This window comes from Sinocyclocheilus grahami, unplaced genomic scaffold (genome assembly GCF_001515645.1).
Source record: "Sinocyclocheilus grahami isolate Dianchi unplaced genomic scaffold, SAMN03320097.WGS_v1.1 scaffold327.1, whole genome shotgun sequence".
NCBI classification, from domain to species: domain Eukaryota; kingdom Metazoa; phylum Chordata; class Actinopteri; order Cypriniformes; family Cyprinidae; genus Sinocyclocheilus; species Sinocyclocheilus grahami.
The window spans coordinates 878,412-899,107 of record NW_015505506.1 but is presented as its reverse complement, the minus strand read 5'-3'; the positions used below and the strand labels follow the sequence as shown (position 1 = coordinate 899,107).

Genomic DNA, 20,696 nt, shown 5'->3' with positions numbered 1-20,696 from the left:
ATTATTATTATTATTATTATTATTATTATTATTATTATTATTACGACTACTATTTCTCTACGGCCAATTATTTTCTTTCAGTCACTGGTAAGACTTTATGGCATTTCGTTTAAATTCCTGCTGTTCAAAAATATCCATTGCAATGACTTTTAGATATACTCTTTCTTTCAACTGCTTCATTTCTCCAGTGAAGCTTTCATTACAAGGAAAAAAACGCTCGAGCAAATTAGGTTCAGATCCCTCTCGCCTCACCTCTGATGTGATGTGTTGTGTGTTTCATCACTCGCGAGGAGGACTAAGTGACTGGACTGACCAGGCAGGCCTTCATCAGTCATAGAGGATCATATTTACGTTAGTGAGTTCTGACATTCGGAGAAGTTTTCCTGGCTTATGTTTAAGTAGGCTTGAACATAAGTGGATTGACCCCTGCTCGCCAACAGAACCAAATAAATGCACTTTTTAAAACGGTCTAATCGAACCTGACGTTTAATTCATTTAGTGGCCTTTCTTTTGCACCAATAAAATTCAGATCACAGATTAGATGCGTCACATAGCAGATGCTATGAAGGGAAAAAGTAAAGTAAAAAAATTAAATAAATAAAAAAAGGCTAATTTTGGAATTTCTGAACTCACAACAGTGGAGACTAAATAAAATATGACTATGATATTATAGTACCAAAAAAAAAAACATTTGCATACACTCCAGTGCTTATTACGGAAATAGTTTTTTTACTTAAGTGTTTTTGAACACTTAATTGTGTGCTATTTACAATTACATTAAACAGTATTATAGTTTACATTTAAGTTAAATTTATTTAGTTGAACTTAAGACTGGATTTATGACCTATTTATGGAGGACTTAAGCACATCTTTATATGTAATGTCATCATTACTTCTCTTGTCTGTTGAAATATGGTTAAAGTCTACTGCTGAATGTACTGACAAGTATTTATTGTAAACCAAAAAACTACTTTAATGCCATTTCTATTGAAACTTGTGTGCCATGTATTTAAATATATAAGTAATTACATATTTATAACAATGATGTTGCAATTTAGTGTAGTTTTATAGTGCAATTTAGTTTCAAATATGAACATTTTACATTTAGAGTGATAATCAATTAGTGTGCATGTGCTTCAGTATGTCAACACATCAAAATAAGTGTACTTCTTTAAAGTTTGACAAGATATTATAATAACACAATCATTTTAAACGTACTTTAAAACTTTATTTTATTTGAAATGTGAGATTAATTTGGCATTGTTGCAAAGTTCACTTTTTACTTTATTAATTTTGTATTATCTGCATGTCATTTAAGATTTGAAGTACACTACACGTGCAGTACAAATAAGCACACTTTGTTTTCAAAAGCGGTTATTGTCCAGTAATCATGTTGGGAAAAATGGTTGCTTTTAATTTTTTATGCGATTGTGTGTACAAATGTACCTTCCATACTTTTTGACATACAGTACTATTGTTTTTTAAATAGTATGGAGTATATACTGCCGTATGCAGTATGTTAGTATTCCAGTCAGAACAGAGCCTAAAGGAAGAAAGAGATGTCACATTGAGGCTGATGTTATTTCCAGCTAACTCATATCAGTGCATTGCATTGTGGGAAACTGTATTTCATGCGGCGTGAACTGTTGCATGTCCCACACGTTGGCAAAAGTAGGCTATGCGGTCATTGTATGCAGAAGATGTGCATGCTGCACACAGAACTGAAGTAGTGCAGGCTGTGTGTGGACGGTGGTGGAGCGTTCCTCCAGCTCCTCAGTCTGGGCTCCTTTAGCTCTCTCCTGGCGGGTCACTGAGGCAGAACAGCGTGATTAGACGGCCCAGTGCTGCGGCTGGCTTATTGAACGACCCCGGCTAATTCACTTGACCTGCTCGCCCGAGTCGACACACATGAGAAGAGCAGGTGTGCTGTAACTGTATGTCAGTATGTGTTCTGATCCAGTTTGATGCCTCATGTAAAGTACAACAGTACACCAGTATCTGCTGTGAAATGTAGCCGTTGAATGAAGTCAGCATTTTTGAGCTGCTCTTTTGTGAGATGGTCTTTGTGCTGTTGATTTCCCACCAACAATGACATCACTTCCTGGAGGATAATGTCATTAAGGAAATGGCTTTTGTTGTAAACAGTAAAACAGTAATCCCAGGAGAAAAAAATTAAAAATAAAAATAGGCTTTGTTTGAAACATTTAAATTCTGAGAAAGGAAACAAATATATATATATATATATATATATATTGTTACGGGGCTGACGAGACGTGAGACTTGCGGATCCATACGCAGAGCTTTATTAGACACAGACAGAGACGTGGTCATACAGCAGGCATGGGTCAGATGAGGGCAAACAGGTATATGGTGGGCAAAACACAAGAATTCTGTCTGTCTGTCTGTCTGTCTGTCTAATATTTCTACTAATCCACATACTAAAATAATATACACACAGCACCACATGCACATATGGAGTCAAATACAGTAAAAACATTAATATTGTGAAATGTTATTACAGTATTTAAAATAACAGTTTTTATTTTAATATATTTTCAAATGTGATTTATTCTTATGATGACAAAGCTGAATTTTACTCCTTTCAGTTTCATACAGTGCTTCAGAAATTATTCCAATATGATGATTTTTTACGTTATAATTTTAAATAATAATAATAATTTGTAATAAAATGGAAAGTTCAAAAGGACAGCATTTATTAGAAATACTATTTTTCCCCCCTAACAGTGTAAAAGTATTCACTGTCACTTCACTGCATCCTGGCTGAGTATTATTCTCTTTTACAATTTTACAAACAAACACATAAATAAATACAGTTTTGAATGTTTCTTACTAAATTTTTTTCCATATGCTCTTGTACAGAAGGCCGATGTTTTGCATAAAACATACATCACCAGTGTTGTAATGAAGATATAGCTGTCGATTCATAATCTATATTTAATAGATACTACCCCCCACCCACCCAGATATCATTCAGGGATTTAATTTTCAGAATAACTGATTTTTATGTAGACACTGCAAATCCAACTCTTTGCTTACAGGAGCGTGTTTAGTGCGATCTCCCCACTGGCATAAAACTGCTTTGATTGCAAACTGGCATATATCATTGTGTTTAATGCGAAACATTTTATTATTTATTGTTATGAGGGGTTTAAAATTAATGCTTATGGTGGCTTTGGTCTTGTGTAATGTCCATAATATGGAGTGGTGAGAGAATCAGCAGCAGTGTTTGTGGAGTAGATGGAGCATATGCTGTTCTGTCATTATCCAGACGTCTGAGACCTTCTGGCACTTATTAGCAAACCTTAGCCTTTTCCCACATCCACGTCTCTGTCTGCCTCCTCTCTCTCTATTTGCCTCTTTCTTGGCCCCCATGGGTGATGTTTGCAACTCAATTTGGCAAATGTAAGTTAGTATTGATTATTATTAATATTTATCATGTTTGTGAAAATGCCTTTTCCCTGGTGCTATTAATCTGTCGTGTTAATAAATGTCTGCTCAAGGCCTCGCGCTGCTCCCCGGGGAGCACAGCAGACTAGAATGGCAATCAGGCGAGGCTGACAGGAACGACACACACACACACACACACACTCTCTCATACACACATGTGCACACAGCCAGATTCCCACAGGCCCTAATATGATTTTGGTAACTGATTAGGCTTTGTAAAACCAGGTGTGGGGATTTAAGCCTTCTAATTATGTGCATCAATTAAATGCTAAAGGTGTAAGAAATCTTTGTGCATGGTAGCATGCTGAATATTATTGTACAACCCCTTGGTTTTGGTTCATAACTCTCTGGTTTTATGTTTTACAGCAAAGCTTTTTTTTCCCACTTTAAACGTAACTGATATTTATTTATTTTTTAATATTTTTTTCTGGTATAGGTATTATTACAGGTGATAACACTGGGGCAAAAATATTGGGGTACTATATTTTAGCAGAATAATGATATTTAATGGCCTAATAAAATGCTTAATATAATAAAGTTTTAATCAAAATCAGTGACCTTAATATTTTATTACACAACAACTGTTTTATAAAGACAATTGGGATTATGTGCATCAATTAAATGCTAAAGGTGTAAGAAATCTTTGTGCATGGTAGCATGCTGAATATTATTGTACAACCCCTTGGTTTTGGTTCATAACTCTCTGGTTTTATGTTTTACAGCAAAGCTTTTTTTTCCACTTTAAACGTAACTGATATTTATTTATTTTTAAATATTTTTTTCTGGTATAGGTATTATTACAGGTGATAACACTGGGGCAAAAATATTGGGGTACTATATTTTAGCAGAATAATGATATTTAATGGCCTAATAAAATGCTTAATATAATAAAGTTTTAATCAAAATCAGTGACCTTAATATTTTATTACACAACAACTGTTTTATAAAGACAATTGGAAGCCAAAACCAGGCTTTATTCTATTCTATTCTATTCTATTCTATTCTATTCTATTCTATTCTATTCTATTCTATTATTAACTAAGAAAATAATAATATAATAGTGCTATATAATAATAATGTATTGATATTATGCTTATTGGGCAACATTTCTGTGCATAACATTTATTCAGGTCTCAGATGCTGTTGTTGTTCGTAATATATGCTGCAAAAATCTCCCAGTCTGATTCACTGAGCTCATTTTCTCTGAGATGAAGCTGCTGAAGTGTGGCAGTGCGCCGGCAGCTCGGCACAGATCACTGTGTATTGACTGTTCAAACAGCCGAGGTGCTTGAGGTCACTTACTTTAGCACTCTCTCTTCAGCCGCTGGACAGACCGCACACACATATTGAGTTTGCACTGGCCTGCAGAGTATACACTGACACTCTTACTGTGTGTGTGTGTGTGTGTGTGTGTGTGTGTGTGTGTGTTTGTGTGAGTATTGAATGGGGCATGTAAAGGTGCTTTAGTGGGCTTACGTACCAGAGTAAGTATGAAGGATCTCCTCTTGTCGTAATCTTCCCCATGACACTGACCTTTTGGAGAAACAAAAGTGCTACTTTAAATATCACTTGGAAATGTCCCCTGCTGCTTGTATGAGGGGAAACAGAGAATGTTTCTGGAAAGCAAATTTTGTAATGCTCTTGTTCCCCTCTTCCAGCGTGTTCGTGGATCAGTGAGAAATATTAAACATGTTTCATTTTAGTCTTCTGACTCAAAGAAAAGAAAATCATCAAGTTTGGATTCAAGTGGAACATGAGGCTCCTTTGTGATCCTGATGATAACAAAACTTTTCGAATTGGCCAGGATTTATTTTGATTTTTTCCGAGTCACTGAAATCTTGAAGCATTTTCCTTATTTGGAATATCACAATATGTGCTTTTTTATTTATCTCCATAAAGTCTATTTTTATTTTATTTTATTGTATTTAATTTATTTATTTTTTATTGAAGGCTCTCTTCTTGACATCTCTAAAGAGAAACACATGCAAGCCCGTATAAATAGATTTTGTTTTTACATTTTTTGAGGATATTCTATGGATAATATTTATGGCTGTCTTAATTTCTTCATTTAATACAAATATTTTTTTTTCTTGATGGAAAATGGCATGGAGCTCTTAAATATTTTTTTTGTTGACGACTGGTTTCTAAGCATTTTGCATGGCATGTTTGGTAAGATGATTGGCACACATTGTGTTACCAAATACACATTTTAAATCACCAAAAGAGATGAGTTTGTGTGAAGCAGCCTTTAATTCAAACCAAGTCATTCTGAGACACTGAAAACACAAGATCATGAGCAGCGTGTGTGTAAAAGAACACAGTGCTTCACTCTGAAACGTGCAGCACAGATATTTCTTTAAATGAATCACAGTCTTTTCAATTTTATGATTGTGCCATATCATGATTATGGTCTGTGGCACAAATGCTGCGATATGAGTCACACACGAAAGCTAAATATTTAGCATTATTTAGCAACAAATATCTGACCTTAAACACAATATTATGTGTTAATAATGATCCTTGCTTTATCAAACACCACTAACTAAGGCTACGTCCACACGAAGTCAGAACTTTCCCTATCCAATCTTTTTTTTCTCCTCGTCTCAAGAAATATCTGCATCCACACGAAACCATGAAACCGACACAAAACGCTGTAGTATACATGCCAGACCAGCATGTGGCGCTGTAATTGTGCCACAGAGATACACTATAAATGGAGAAGACTTGGACTATGCCCATAAACCTTGCGAGTGGTATACAAACGAACATGGAACAGTACATTTATTAATCTGTGCTAATGTTAGTTAATAAAAAGACAACCGTTCAGTGTTTGTTCATGTTTTTGTTGCTGTTACGGGACGTAGCGGTGTCTGACTAGGGGCGAGACGTGGGCTGATGACGTCATCGTTTCAGAAAATATGCGGATTCGCTGTCCACACGAAAACGCAAGGGCGGCGTTTTCAGATTTACCCACTCTGGGACCCGGTTTAAAAAAATATCGGTTTCACTCTCCCAAAACGCCAGATCCGTCTGGACGAAACGCCTATACGCTACAAAATTTATGCGCATACAGCTAAACGCGTCTCCGTGTGGACGGGGCCTAGGTATCTGGTGAGCTGTGAATGAACCTCATAATATCAATGAATTTGGAATCTGGGCTAAAGCCATATTTAGGAGTTTATTGTTAGAAGATTGTGAGACTCTAGTCGAGCTACTCAATCATCAAGTTTGGATTCAAGTGGAACATGAGGCTCCTTTGTGATCCTGATGATAACAAAACTTTTCGAATTGGCCAGGATTTATTTTGATTTTTTCCGAGTCACTGAAATCTTGAAGCATTTTCCTTATTTGGAATATCACAATATGTGCTTTTTTATTTATCTCCATAAAGTCTATTTTTATTTTATTTTATTGTATTTAATTTATTTATTTTTTATTGAAGGCTCTCTTCTTGACATCTCTAAAGAGAAACACATGCAAGCCCGTATAAATAGATTTTGTTTTTACATTTTTTGAGGATATTCTATGGATAATATTTATGGCTGTCTTAATTTCTTCATTTAATACAAATATTTTTTTTTCTTGGTGGAAAATGGCATGGAGCTCTTAAATATTTTTTTTGTTGACGACTGGTTTCTAAGCATTTTGCATGGCATGTTTGGTAAGATGATTGGCACACATTGTGTTACCAAATACACATTTTAAATCACCAAAAGAGATGAGTTTGTGTGAAGCAGCCTTTAATTCAAACCAAGTCATTCTGAGACACTGAAAACACAAGATCATGAGCAGCGTGTGTGTAAAAGAACACAGTGCTTCACTCTGAAACGTGCAGCACAGATATTTCTTTAAATGAATCACAGTCTTTTCAATTTTATGATTGTGCCATATCATGATTATGGTCTGTGGCACAAATGCTGCGATATGAGTCACACACGAAAGCTAAATATTTAGCATTATTTAGCAACAAATATCTGACCTTAAACACAATATTATGTGTTAATAATGATCCTTGCTTTATCAAACACCACTAACTAAGGCTACGTCCACACGAAGTCAGAACTTTCCCTATCCAATCTTTTTTTTCTCCTCGTCTCAAGAAATATCTGCATCCACACGAAACCATGAAACCGACACAAAACGCTGTAGTATACATGCCAGACCAGCATGTGGCGCTGTAATTGTGCCACAGAGATACACTATAAATGGAGAAGACTTGGACTATGCGCATAAACCTTGCGAGTGGTATACAAACGAACATGGAACAGTACATTTATTAATCTGTGCTAATGTTAGTTAATAAAAAGACAACCGTTCAGTGTTTGTTCATGTTTTTGTTGCTGTTACGGGACGTAGCGGTGTCTGACTAGGGGCGAGACGTGGGCTGATGACGTCATCGTTTCAGAAAATATGCGGATTCGCTGTCCACACGAAAACGCAAGGGCGGCGTTTTCAGATTTACCCACTCTGGGACCCGATTTAAAAAAATATCGGTTTCACTCTCCCAAAACGCCAGATCCGTCTGGACGAAACGCCTATACGCTACAAAATTTATGCGCATACAGCTAAACGCGTCTCCGTGTGGACGGGGCCTAGGTATCTGGTGAGCTGTGAATGAACCTCATAATATCAATGAATTTGGAATCTGGGCTAAAGCCATATTTAGGAGTTTATTGTTAGAAGATTGTGAGACTCTAGTCGAGCTACTCAAGCACAGATTCAGATATGTAGGCCAAAAGCCTGAGATGGCTGGCCTAGTACAGATCAGCTCTTCAGGAAGAGGAGTACGGTCTCATCCACTCTATAGCAGCTTACAATAATAAAGGCCCCTATTCTCCTGCTTATGTGACACTTTTACAATTTATCAAATAAATCTGATGCCTTCATGTCTACGGGCCGGCTGCACAGCAGTTTCCAGTGCAATAACAAAGCTGAACAAGCGTTTCATTGTGGCCGCAGCTCAGAGGAGAGAAGGACCCCCAAGGTGCGAATTAATGATGACGGCCTGATGAAATCAGGATAAACTGAGAGCGAGAGCAAGCAGACGTTCAGAAGAAGGCACTTCACTTCTGGGAGGGTCAGTATCCAACAGAGGTCCCTATTCAAAGAACGTCAGAGCCTCAGTTTAAAATGCTTCTTTATTCTGTCCACCCATCTGGTAGATTTTTCACTTGTGGCATGAAGTCTGGTTCACATTGCAGCTAATTCTGAGCACGAACGGCTCACTTAGGCAGGAAGAGGCCAGCTGACTGACATGTAAATGTGATAAACCTTTGTCACACTGTTTTGTTTTTACATGGCCTGTGTCCTGGAAGGCAAGGCAACATTTGGATCAGCCAATATGTATTAAATGGTCATTGATAAGGTTTTAAACGGTCTGTGAGGACGTCTTCACACCTGGCTCATTTGGAGATTCTGGTGCATTTTCTCCCTTTGTTCGGTTCAGTTAAGCATATGTGAACGCGACAATCATATTCGGAATCTTACCAAAACAACTGCCCTGAACGTGGTGGTCTCGACCCAAATAAAACCAACTCTAGAGCCCCTCGTTTGTGGTGAGAAAGCAATCTGACCCAAAACAAAGCAATCTGTATGTAACAAAAATTGTTCACTTAATTTCTTTATGGTTCTTCTGTAATTCTGTGGTGCTAATTATTACTGTACTATTTATTGTCACGAAGCATCAATATTTTGGTCAGGAAAATGTTCGAACTTCTATTACTGATTATGCATACGTTTTGCTTGTTTATATCTATATATATATATATATATATATATGTATGTATATATATATATACTGTATATATATACGAAGAGTTCGTTTGCAAAAACCGATAAAAGTCACTTTAAAAAAGAAAATGAGCTGATTGCTGTCCATTATTCTCCACATATAGTGCGATCTAAACCCTAAACACGTTTTGTCAAAAAAGACGGTTTTGTCCTGTTTCAAGGCATCGCGAGTTCACGTTTTACTGCAGAAGCCGACAAGCGGCCTTGTTGGTTTTGAACAGAAGCCGATAAGTCCATTTTAGCGAATCAGCGCGCTGTATTCAGGTCAGGTGACAAGGATACAATATATATAGCTTTTGGAACAAAGCAAACAATCTACAGATCTGATAACGCCCTTAGAAATCTCTTTTTGTGTCCTAACCAACTCTTACTACTTAGATATATGTTTGTACCTTCTGAAAAAAATGTCTTTGCGTTCTGGTGGTTCTTTTGTTTTGTTCATCAAATGTCATTTAATTCACTCTTTCAGTGTAGCTATCTGTTTGTACACTACAGGCTTTTTAACTGGAGTATTTAATAGATTTTCCAACCCTTTCCATGGCTGTTGAAAATTGACTTGGGTCATATGCCAAAAATGCGAAGGGAAAAAAAATGGTTTGAAAACACGTTTGATTCTTGCAAACAGCACCAGATAGGCAGTGGTTGTAAAAGTTTAACTGATCTGTGAAAAGGGGAAGCTACTACTGGGCCACATGTTCTTGAGTTAATTGCCTGGCTGCTTTGAGACACCTATGAAAATCTGATCATTAAAGAAATTGGTAAAACATTTATTTGCCCTCAAAATCTCAAGATGACGCAGGATCTGTTTTTAAAAGCTTTAAATTTTTTTACTGTGGAGCTTTTTTATGAAACACTCCTTGATTGCTCAGAATTGTTGTTTTTCAAAAAGGTTTTGTCACAAACATTTGCATCTCCATCCCCGAAACAACTTTTGCATACCGTAAGTGACCATGGGAAGCTACAACATAGTAATTACCAATAGTGACAATTCTGTCATCAGTTACTCACCGTCAGTAGTGTAGTCAGTAGTTCTAGCAGTAGCTCAAACGTGCTTGCACGACATGCAACAATAAACCCTGCTGGTTCTCATGCTTTGAGCAAGTACTTTTGTGCATCTGCTTACCATTTTATGTGCTCTATTCATGTGCATTAATCAATGCTTACATGTAAATAAAGCCTAAATTAAATCTGTTCATCATATAAAGTGGCCGTATCTCTTCAGAGGACTTGGAATAAACTGCATGATTACACCATGAAACAATTTTTTATAAAAAGTTTGTTTCGCTTTAAAGAAACAGATTAGCTTGTAAAAGTTGTGTCAAACTTCATAAAGAAACATTCAAATGAATCTTCATAAAGAATCGTAATGTTTCTTTAAGAAGTTTGACATGCTGAACACTTTTTGTTTATCGTTAACAGTGCTCATGAAAAATAATATATATTATATAGCACTACAATATTACAGAATGTTACAGAAACTTCTAGAATGTTCCCATCCTTGCAAAAGCAACATCTTAATAAATAAATAAATAGTACAAAAACTCACAGTATCTTATCTTACTAAACCAATGTTTCATAATGATAGGTCTAAAATTTACCTGAACTAAATATTTACCAAAATATTGATGCAATGTGAAAATAAGTTGTACAATAATAATTAGCACCACAGAATTACAGAAGAACCATTAGAAACTAAGTGAAACAAATTGTGGTTACATTGTGCAATGGATTTCTTTTTTTTTCTTTTTTGACGTGTCCATTTGGGTGAATCACTCAAGTTCCATTAACAATATCTTCATTTGTGTTTCCAAGATGAACGAAAGTATGGGTTTGGAGCAACGTGAGACTGAATAAATAATGACAGATTTTTCATTTTTGGGTGACTGCAGAGAATTGGTTGCCTGGGACGATGATCAATTATGCAGTTTAGTGTTATTATTCAAAATAATTGACCACAGAATGAATGAAACATTTCATTCAGTCAGAATGAAATATCCCAGAGCGTGGAGTAAAAATGCATTTGATTAATTTTGTGTTAAAGATCAAACTTTCCAAAGCTTTTCATGGAGATCATTTCTTCTAGTTCACTCTCTCCTGTTCTTTCTCTCTACCTTTTAACTGCCTGGGTGAAACCGCTGTCGTTTGACTTAAAGGCAACTTAGCAGTAACTACAATTTATAATTATTCATGGCTTTGCTGGTGCTTATAAGTAAACAGTGTTTGAATGTGAGAGAAAGCAGTTTGGAGTCATAAACAGCGCTGGCAGGGGGGCCGAGTCTGGTTGATTAGAAGCACTCCTGGTGTAATTGGGGCCTAGTTAGACCTGATTGCTGGTCCTGTGTTTGGATAGCAAACTGCAGCGGTGCTGCTACAAATTACAGTGAGTCCATCCGTGTATACTTGCAGAGTTGTCATCATGGAGACCGCTCAAAGGCGTCTTGTGTCCCGCCGAGGAAATTTAAGAACATCGTTTCAGGTGAGATGTGTCAGGCCGTGTGTTGGAGAAGAGACTGAATTTGGGTCAGTTAGCATCTCAAAGACCGACAGCTCTAGCTCTGATGGTGCTTGCATGATATTAAAGGGCTTGCATGTGATTTGTGCTTAATTATGATACAAGAAAAACCAATGTAGAGAGACATAATCTATTTTTAGCCAAGTTATCCCTTTTGCAATCGTGAATGATAAGTACCGTAATTATGCTGTCAAGCAAAGATTGACAATAAGCATAGATGGCTGGCAGTGGCGTCAGGCCACAGGGTCGTTTGCTGCCATTATTTGTAAAATGATCAGACAGGAAACGGCGGTGACTATGAAATAGATGGCATCTTCTCTTCTGCGGCCTGTTTGAGTTAGAAATCATCTAACTAACCATGAATCCTTCATGAGTGTCTGTTTTCTGGTTTAGGCAGAGAATCCTCTTCACAGATCACCGTAGATATTAACCAGCAATAGAAAAATGAATGGTTTGGGTTGAATCGTTCATGCTTGTTGCAATTGCTCAGTGATGCCAGTGGCCTCTTGTTGGTCAGTGTGGCGGAGTGGTTGAGAACCTGGACTTGTGACAGAACGGTTGCTGGTTTAATCTCCACATGGAATGACACTTATTTTGCACATACTTATGGTTAGTAATTTGAACAACCCATAACCCTACGGTTTAAACTTTGGCACATTAAATATGCCACATCGTTTGTGTTATGGATACAAATGATAGCTATGATTTGTTGAGAAGGTATGCTATTACTTTTCTAAGTGAACTGTCTTATGATTTTTGCTTTGTGGAAAATAAAATGGGCGGGGGGGGGGACCAGCCCATCTAGAGACCAGAGCATCATAGAGACTCGGGGGTTGACTCTTTTGACCCGGGCCACTCAAAACAACTTAGCAACACCCTGGCAACCAGACAGAATATCCTAGCATTGTGAACAAGGAGTTTTTACAGACTAAAGGCCCTTTTTAATTCTTTGAGAATAGGGAAGTCCACACCACAACCATTACAGTAACGACACAAATCACTTTCAGAATGATTCTTTCCCCCAGTTGATGACACCACGTACATACTTACATTTTCCTCAAAAAAAATTTCAAAAGATGTTCAAAGCACAAGATGTTCAACATGCAAAGCAAATGATTGTAGAGTTGAAGGGATAGTTCATGTAATAAATTTAAATTTACTCGCTATCAGGTTTTTCCAACCTTGTATGATTTTATTTTACTGTTTTTTTATTTTATCTTATCTTATCTTATCTTATCTTATCTTATCATCTTATCCTGTCCTGTCCTGTCCTGTCCTGTGGTGTTGTGTCTGTTAAGCTCCAAAAACGAATAAAACAGCACAGAATTATGTCTAAAAGGCAGTGGATTTGATAAGAAAGATATAGTGCAAGACTTCTAGGTTTATGGTGATATTTGTGGTCATTTTTGAGCCCGAAACACATAGTCACTATGAACTGTCATTACACATAAAATTTACATTCTGCATGCAAGTCTTCATGCATGCAAGTTCTCCTTTTGTGTTCAATAGAATTAAGAAACTCACATGGGTTTGGAGTGACATGAGTTTACATTTTTGGTGCAACTATCCCTTTTACAATCAGCGAATTAAACATGTATGGAGAAATGAAGCTGAAGAACATTTGACGTGCTTTGCATTTCTTTATCCTGCTAACGTATTGCAAATGTCTCTGTGTTGTCTTTCAGATGAAAGTGAGGCAGTAGACAGCATGTACGACACAGAGCCCAATCTCGTGACTGGCGAGAGCGCAGAAGAGGAGACAGAAGACAGCATCATGTCCCCCATTGCGGTGGGGCCCTCGTCCCCTCAGCCCTGCAATGAGGACTTCACTCCTAAAGAGGGCTCACCCTATGAGGTGCCCGTCTACATTCCCGATGATATTCCCATCCCTGCCGACCTGGAGCTCCGTGAGTCGTCCGTTCCAGGGGCTGGCCTAGGAATCTGGGCCAAAGTCAAAATTTGCATGGGCGAACGCTTCGGACCGTACAACGGGCTGCAGAGCGCCATGGTGAAAGAGACCACTTATGGATGGGAGGTACGTGGAGATGAGGTGGCATGCATTTTACATGTTGCCTTTTATTAGCTTTACCCTGACGTTTACAACTACTCCGTTTCGGCCCCGTCCCAAATGGCTCACTTGAAGTGGCCATGCAGTCTCGTGGTCTTCTTTCAAGTATGTAAACCATACTGGTTTGGCTGACTTCTAAGTGTTCTAGGACCCAAGAACATTATGTCCAAGCAACATTACTTCACCAAAGTGTGGCCTCATAGAAGGTCTGCAAGGGTCAAGTGTGCTATTTGAGACAGAACCTTAGTTTAGACTCTGAAGATGAACAGAGACTCAAGATTCAAGGGCCAAGGGTGCGTGTGGGTAAGTCAACCCTGCGGTGACTAGCTCATAGCCTGTGGGAAAGACATGAGCACATTATGGGGCAAAGATGTTCATTCCATGTCTCTGGGGTTTTTTTTTTTTCTCATTTCCCCCTTTTCTTTTCCATCCTTCCCTGAATTTCATTTAAAGGCAATTTTCAAAACCCTGATTACTGAAGATATCAGCTTTTCTCCTCTGCCTACATCTATTAGAATACACTCATTTGGTCACGCCACATGATACGGGTTATGGGAGACGCGTGGCATTTGCGTGGAGCCATATTGAACTATTAATTTTCATTTCAACATGACATCGGAGGATATTGAAGTTGCTTCGGCAAGCTCATTAGGGCACATGCTGATTCCCCCCACATGACTGATCAGACGTGAGCCGCTCTCTCTCGTTCTCTTTCTCCTCTCTCTCTCTGTACTCTACTCCACTGATATATACCATTACACTCATTTAGAATTACATATGAGCAGGGGCAACCAGAAACGTTGTCCTGGGCCCTGTGATGGAGGGGGCCCATTGAGGTCCTGTATATTATAGCCTACTCACTGGGCCTGAGTGAGAGGGCCACCCGTAAGAATTTATGTCTGAAAAATGTTGGCCATTTTCTTTTTTGTTTATGCTTTCGGTTTCACCATTTCTAAACGCATTAAAACATTCCTTAAGATTTTCATTAAAATCAATGCAGAAAATAGTCAGATTTTAGAAATGCACAGTATGTTATTTCACTCAGATGTCCTATACTGCACCTGTAATAAGTATATAAGTGCATATTATATAAGTGCTAAAAACAGGCAGCATGAAAGATTGTATCCCATCGTGCAATGGACTTGACTTTTAATTTTTATTGCAATGAATGAACTGGGAAGTAATATAATTTTTTACGATTTTTAACATTTCTTAGAAACATGCTAAAAGTTAAAGACATTTTTCTAAAATATAAAATAAATAAATATGTAGCATGCTATAATTATACACTGCATACTTGTTCACATACTTTTTTTTTATTAATTGGCAGTATGCAGTTCCGAAGCATTAAAAAAATAGCCACTGAAACATGTAATAATCTGTGGAAAGGCATCAGCTTCACATCATGCTTTCATACAGGAGGCTTTTTTCCCCTCAAGAAAATCATATTTCTGCTTTCGACATGCCTAGCTTTATTCGCTAGAAAAGGCATTTTAGCTGTCTTGCTGCTTTGTGTTGGAATCTCCACTAATGATGCTCATCAGAATCCGACCCCAAGAGAAAGCTTCTCTCTCTCTCTTTCTGTCTCTGTCTGCCTGACACAACGCTCAGATTTCAGCCCTGATTTACACGCTCAAGTACTTTGGATTTATGTTTTATAAAGAGTACACTCAAGGCCCTGGTTGACAGCATAACGATTGACAAGGAGCACATCTATGGGTATTTGCTCACACACACACGCACACACGCACACACGCACACACACACACACACACACACACACACACACACTTGCTAAAGACCAGAGAGACATCTGTTGGACCATCTGTGACAAACCATCTATAAAAATTATACTTGTTAGCAGCTGCCGGGAAGCAGATGACAGTGTGTCGCCTTAATTTTAGGATATTCTATTTAATTGAATTATTTCTCTTTTTTTATTTTCTAGGGATTTTTTTATGTCATTTTTTTCTTTTAAAATGATTTCTCCAATCCTAGCTTAGTATGCAGACAACTAAGTAAAAAAGTGACTCTGTGGCAGTTCTGTTTTTTTGAGAATCCTCACACAGCAACAACCAATAGCGTGACTTTGGGGCGGGGCTATCTGTTTGTCCAGCCAATGACAGGCACGGAGGAGTGTTTGGGAAACATTTTTGCATTTCTATTTGTTGCTGCTGATTGTGCAGAAACCACACACTTCACCTTTAAGGGCTGTCATATGGCAATTTTTTTGCTCAACTATACTTTATGTTACATCTTAAGGTAGGGTGACCATACGTGCCATTTTCCCAGGACGCGTCCTGGCCAGGATTTCTATATTGCCTAAAATATCTAGGTTTCGGCTTTGTTTGCGTGTGCAGACCGATCGGTGTATGACATCTAAATACCATACAGACGGTTCCTTATGCTTTCAAAATGTTCTCGAGGTATTTTGATGTCAAACACCGATCGGTCTGGGGATCTGGGACGCGTCCTGGGAAAATGGCACGTATGGTCACCCTACCTTAAGGCATTAAATGTTTCACTCAAAAGAAAAATGAAACCAATCAGTCCCTATCATTCAGAAACGTCAAGCTCATAAAACATCTGCTATAAAATGTGGAAAAATAAAAGAACACATCTAAGCCACATCCTGTCTGCCCCGTTCGCTATGGTTTTAGGGTTCTGTGCTCTTATTAGGGATAGTCATAACAGTCAGACATAGATAGCATCGCTGCTGTCCCTGTGGACCTGGACTCGGCTACGTCACCGACCCTTAGACAAATAGACAGGAGTGAGAGAGCAGAGCAGCTAAGAGCAAAGAGAGTCCGAGGTGTTAATAGTGCGGGATTACAGAGCGGCCACAACGGGCCAAACACAGACAGATATCCACCGAGTGTTTGGATGACGGATGTGCTCAGAGCTCACATGGTTTCTCATGACCTGCAAAACATGCATATGCCATAACCAATGTCATTCTCTGGGTTTCTGTCTGTGGTACAATCATGACTTTTCCATATTTTAGGATTCAAAGGATCAAAATTCACACACACACACACACACACACACACACACACACACACACACACACACACACAGACACACACACACTTTTCCAAAAACCCAGTGAGCTGCTATGTTGTTGACTGTCTACACATGAAAAGAACCTCATAAGTGAATGATTTGAAATGCTCTACACAGGCAGTAACCCCACACACCACACAAATACAGCTCCTCGTGTAAGAGTTTAGCATTAGCATTTTTGCTAAGTTAACTTTGGTTGACATGTTGCTAAGTCAACAACAAAAGAACTCCAAAGAATAATTGTATAGAACACACATATATTTGGTTAAATGCAATTTTCAGTACAAACTGAATGCAATGTTTCATGACACTTCGTTGTGATTTAATTAAATGTATTACAGTTTAAATTTATATTAAATGCAATTTGAAATTAAGCAAGACTTTATATGTAATTTCATAATAACATATTGATAATTACATAAACTACTGACTTTGAAATATGGTTAAGGTTTATTGACAAATAGACTGTCAAGCATTGCAGACTAAAATATACATTAATGTTAGTTCTATTGAAACGTGTGTGCAATGTATTCAAGTATGTTTGTAATTACATATGTGTAATGATGAGGTTACAATGTAGTCCATTTAAAGCATGAATATATATATATATATATATATAGTATGAACATTTATATATATATATATATATTTATTTCTTTATTGAGGAAAGCTACAAATGCACATTTCATATAATTAATATCCCCTTCTTTTTCACCAGGGGCTGGTTAAACAGCTTATCCAGAAAATCTGGTGTGTTTTATTTCAACAGGATATAGAACATTTTTCTCTCCTCATCTGGCATTTCGGGGGGATTATTTTCTCTGAGCTCATGGCTAAGAATTTTTGGATCTCGCTACATGCAACAGTCATGAATATGCCTTAAAATGCCGTCTTAATAGGCAGCTCACTAGTTTTTCGGATAGAGCCGATGTCTGAGAGTGTTTGGTTGTGGGTTAATGAGAAGAGGCTGCAGGTAGAACAGGAAGTGCTCTTCTGTCTGTCCCCCAGGCTGTCCTGTCTCGACTGAAGAGGTGTTAACTCAGATTCATTTCAGCGAGACGGACAGCTCAATCTCCGCGATGCTTAGCCCCAGGGCTTCACTCCCAGAGACACTCTCTCTCTACCCACAAAGCACTGCTCAGGAACAAGAGACAGAGCCCGTCTATTTAAAAGCCATTATGATTCCCTTTATCACAACATATTATAACAGTGACCCCGGACACAGACACTTTCAATCAGATCTGTTTCTGAGCGGGACTCTTGGGGCCCAGAGAGGAGGAGTTTAGGGGGTGGATGGTGTGATGGCACTAGCTGGGGTATTGACGGAAGTGCCGAACACAGTATAGAACGTGAGGCGGGACGCTGGCAATCCAACGTGAGATGCTGTCAGATTAGTTCCATAGGGGACCGCTGTCACCGAGCCTGTGTGTGTGTGTGTGTGTGTGTGTGTGTGTGTGACCGTCTACTGCCAGACATGACTAGAGGGGACAGAGTGAACACAGGACGTGTGTGTCTGTTTCTGAATTATCCATCTTCCTTGAGACAATTACTGACAGGGAGTGTCAGTTGTCAACAAGTGCAAGAAAAAAAAAAACATTAGAAAGGACAATGAATTTTAATGTGAAGTAGAAACATATTTAACTGCATTTTAAAGGGATAGTTCACCCAAAATTGTCATAATTTACTCACCCATGTCATTTAAACCGTACTTTCTTTCAGTTGTGAAACCGGTGTTATATAAGACTTATTTATATACTATTATATTACGTATTAATCTCTTGAATCAGCTTGCATTTTATATTTACATTTTAATTTGAATGTAATTTTTAGTTATTTTTTTGTTATGTGCTTTTGTCATGTATACTTTTTTGTAGTATTTCTATTAAATGAAATGAAATTATTTAATTAATTTTATTTTGGGTTTAGTAATTTTAGTACCTAAACGTATTTTATTTCAGTTAGTTTCATTATTTTTTATTTTTTAAGTGTTTTATGTGTACGTTTTTCATCTAATTATTTTATTTTATTTTTATTTTTGTATTCTATTCTAATGTTTTTCTATTCTATTCTATTCTATTTCAATGACCAAAAACATTTTTAATAGTTTTAGTTTAGTAGTTTAGTAGTTAATAAAAACGGAACACAAAAAAAAAATGCAGAAACATGATTTGATGTCAGTAAAATAAAGCGTAAATTGTTCTAATGGCAAAACTGACAAAACATCTTGGAGTGCATATATAATGTTCACAGGAATTAAATACCAGTTAAAATATAATTCAAATATTTTTTGGACTTCCACCAGGGACGTGATACTTAATTATAGTTTACACACTTCCGGCATTTCGTGCCATAATTATGATTAACATTTAAATATACTTTAATGAATGTGCTTTAAACTTTCTGAACAGTCTTTTATTTCACTCTTCCTCTGGTGCATGCAGGACAAATCTGCTGATCTATTTCCATGTAAATAAAATGAGCAGCCTCTGTGAGTATTTTTAGCATTGAATAGTTTATGTGTGTGGTAACACTGATAGAACTTTATTTCAACAGGACATGTTTTTGAGGACTCTTTATTCAACAGTGAAACAAAAGAATCAATGTATGAGGGAATCAGAGAAGGAGAAAGCTTGCGATGGCATTTCTTCAAAACCCAGATAAATGGTGTGTACACATGCCGTGCCCTGCCGGTGTCAGCGGGTGTGGTAGATTCCATGATAAACCCAGTTTGACCTCACTGATGTTGTTTAGTGTCATTTATCATACAGTTTCTTTACCCATCCCTTATGTCCTGATTAACACTGTCAGAGGTGTAAGAATCTTAAGAACACGGAAGGACAGACTCAGGCTGTTTTTGTAAATCAACATGTAATAGGAACCTGTTCTAAGAATCACTGGATTCTGCCATGCTCGAGTGAAACTGAACAATCCAGTTATAAGCTGTGCTAAGATGCACATGTGCCAAAGACTGCAATGAAGTTTTTTTTTTCTTAATTAATTCACTTTTTTGGAACTATCAAAGGTCATATTTACCTCCCAAAATTCATGTAAAAATAATAATAAAAAAAAAATAAGTTAGTAAGTAAATAAATAAAACAAACTTGGGCTATTGTCATAGCTAGAATTTCTTGTATATTAGATAAATAAAATTTACGTACATAATATTACATAATATTTTCAGAATTATTGCATCGTTTAACAAAAGCATAGCTGGATTGAAAATTTGCATACATAATATTTCATAAACAATATTGTAAGACTTTTTGCATCATTTAACAAAAGCATAGCTGAACTGAAAATTATACTGGTTGGAAAAAATTAATAAATTATATTTACCCCATTTTTATAAAAATAAATAAATAAATAAACAAATAAATAAATAAATACAATTGATCATTTGCACATATATTGAAATTGTGTTTCATTATTTGCTTAGATCATCATAGTAAAAAAAAAAAATCATATTTCAAGACTAAAAGTCGGGGTCTGGAACAAGGGTAAAACAATCAAACCTGCACATAAAAGAAATTTAAAGGGATAGTTCACCCAAAAAATTACAATTCTGTTATTTACTCTCCCTCCAGTTCTTCCAAACCTGCATGAGTTTCTTTCTTCCGTTAAACACAAAAGAAGATATTTTGGAAAAAAAATGTTGGTAACCAAACAGTTGATGGTATCCATTGGCTTGTATAGTATGGAATAAATAAATGAATGAATTATATATATATATATATACACAGTGGGTACGGAAAGTATTCAGACCCCCTTAAATTTTTCACTCTTTGTTACATTGCA

At 37.1% G+C, this 20,696-nt stretch overlaps 1 protein-coding gene across 4 annotated transcripts in view; it reads left to right on the top strand.

Annotated features, from left to right (window-relative positions):
* prdm16 (PR domain containing 16) overlaps nt 1-20,696 on the top strand; it is a 243,882-nt gene that overhangs the window by 64,525 nt on the left and 158,661 nt on the right. For all 4 annotated transcript variants that reach the window (XM_016294974.1, XM_016294973.1, XM_016294972.1 and 1 more), the window contains exon 2: nt 13,456-13,805. In XM_016294974.1, the coding sequence (XP_016150460.1) occupies nt 13,456-13,805 (350 nt within the window). The remainder of the gene's footprint in view (nt 1-13,455; nt 13,806-20,696) is intronic.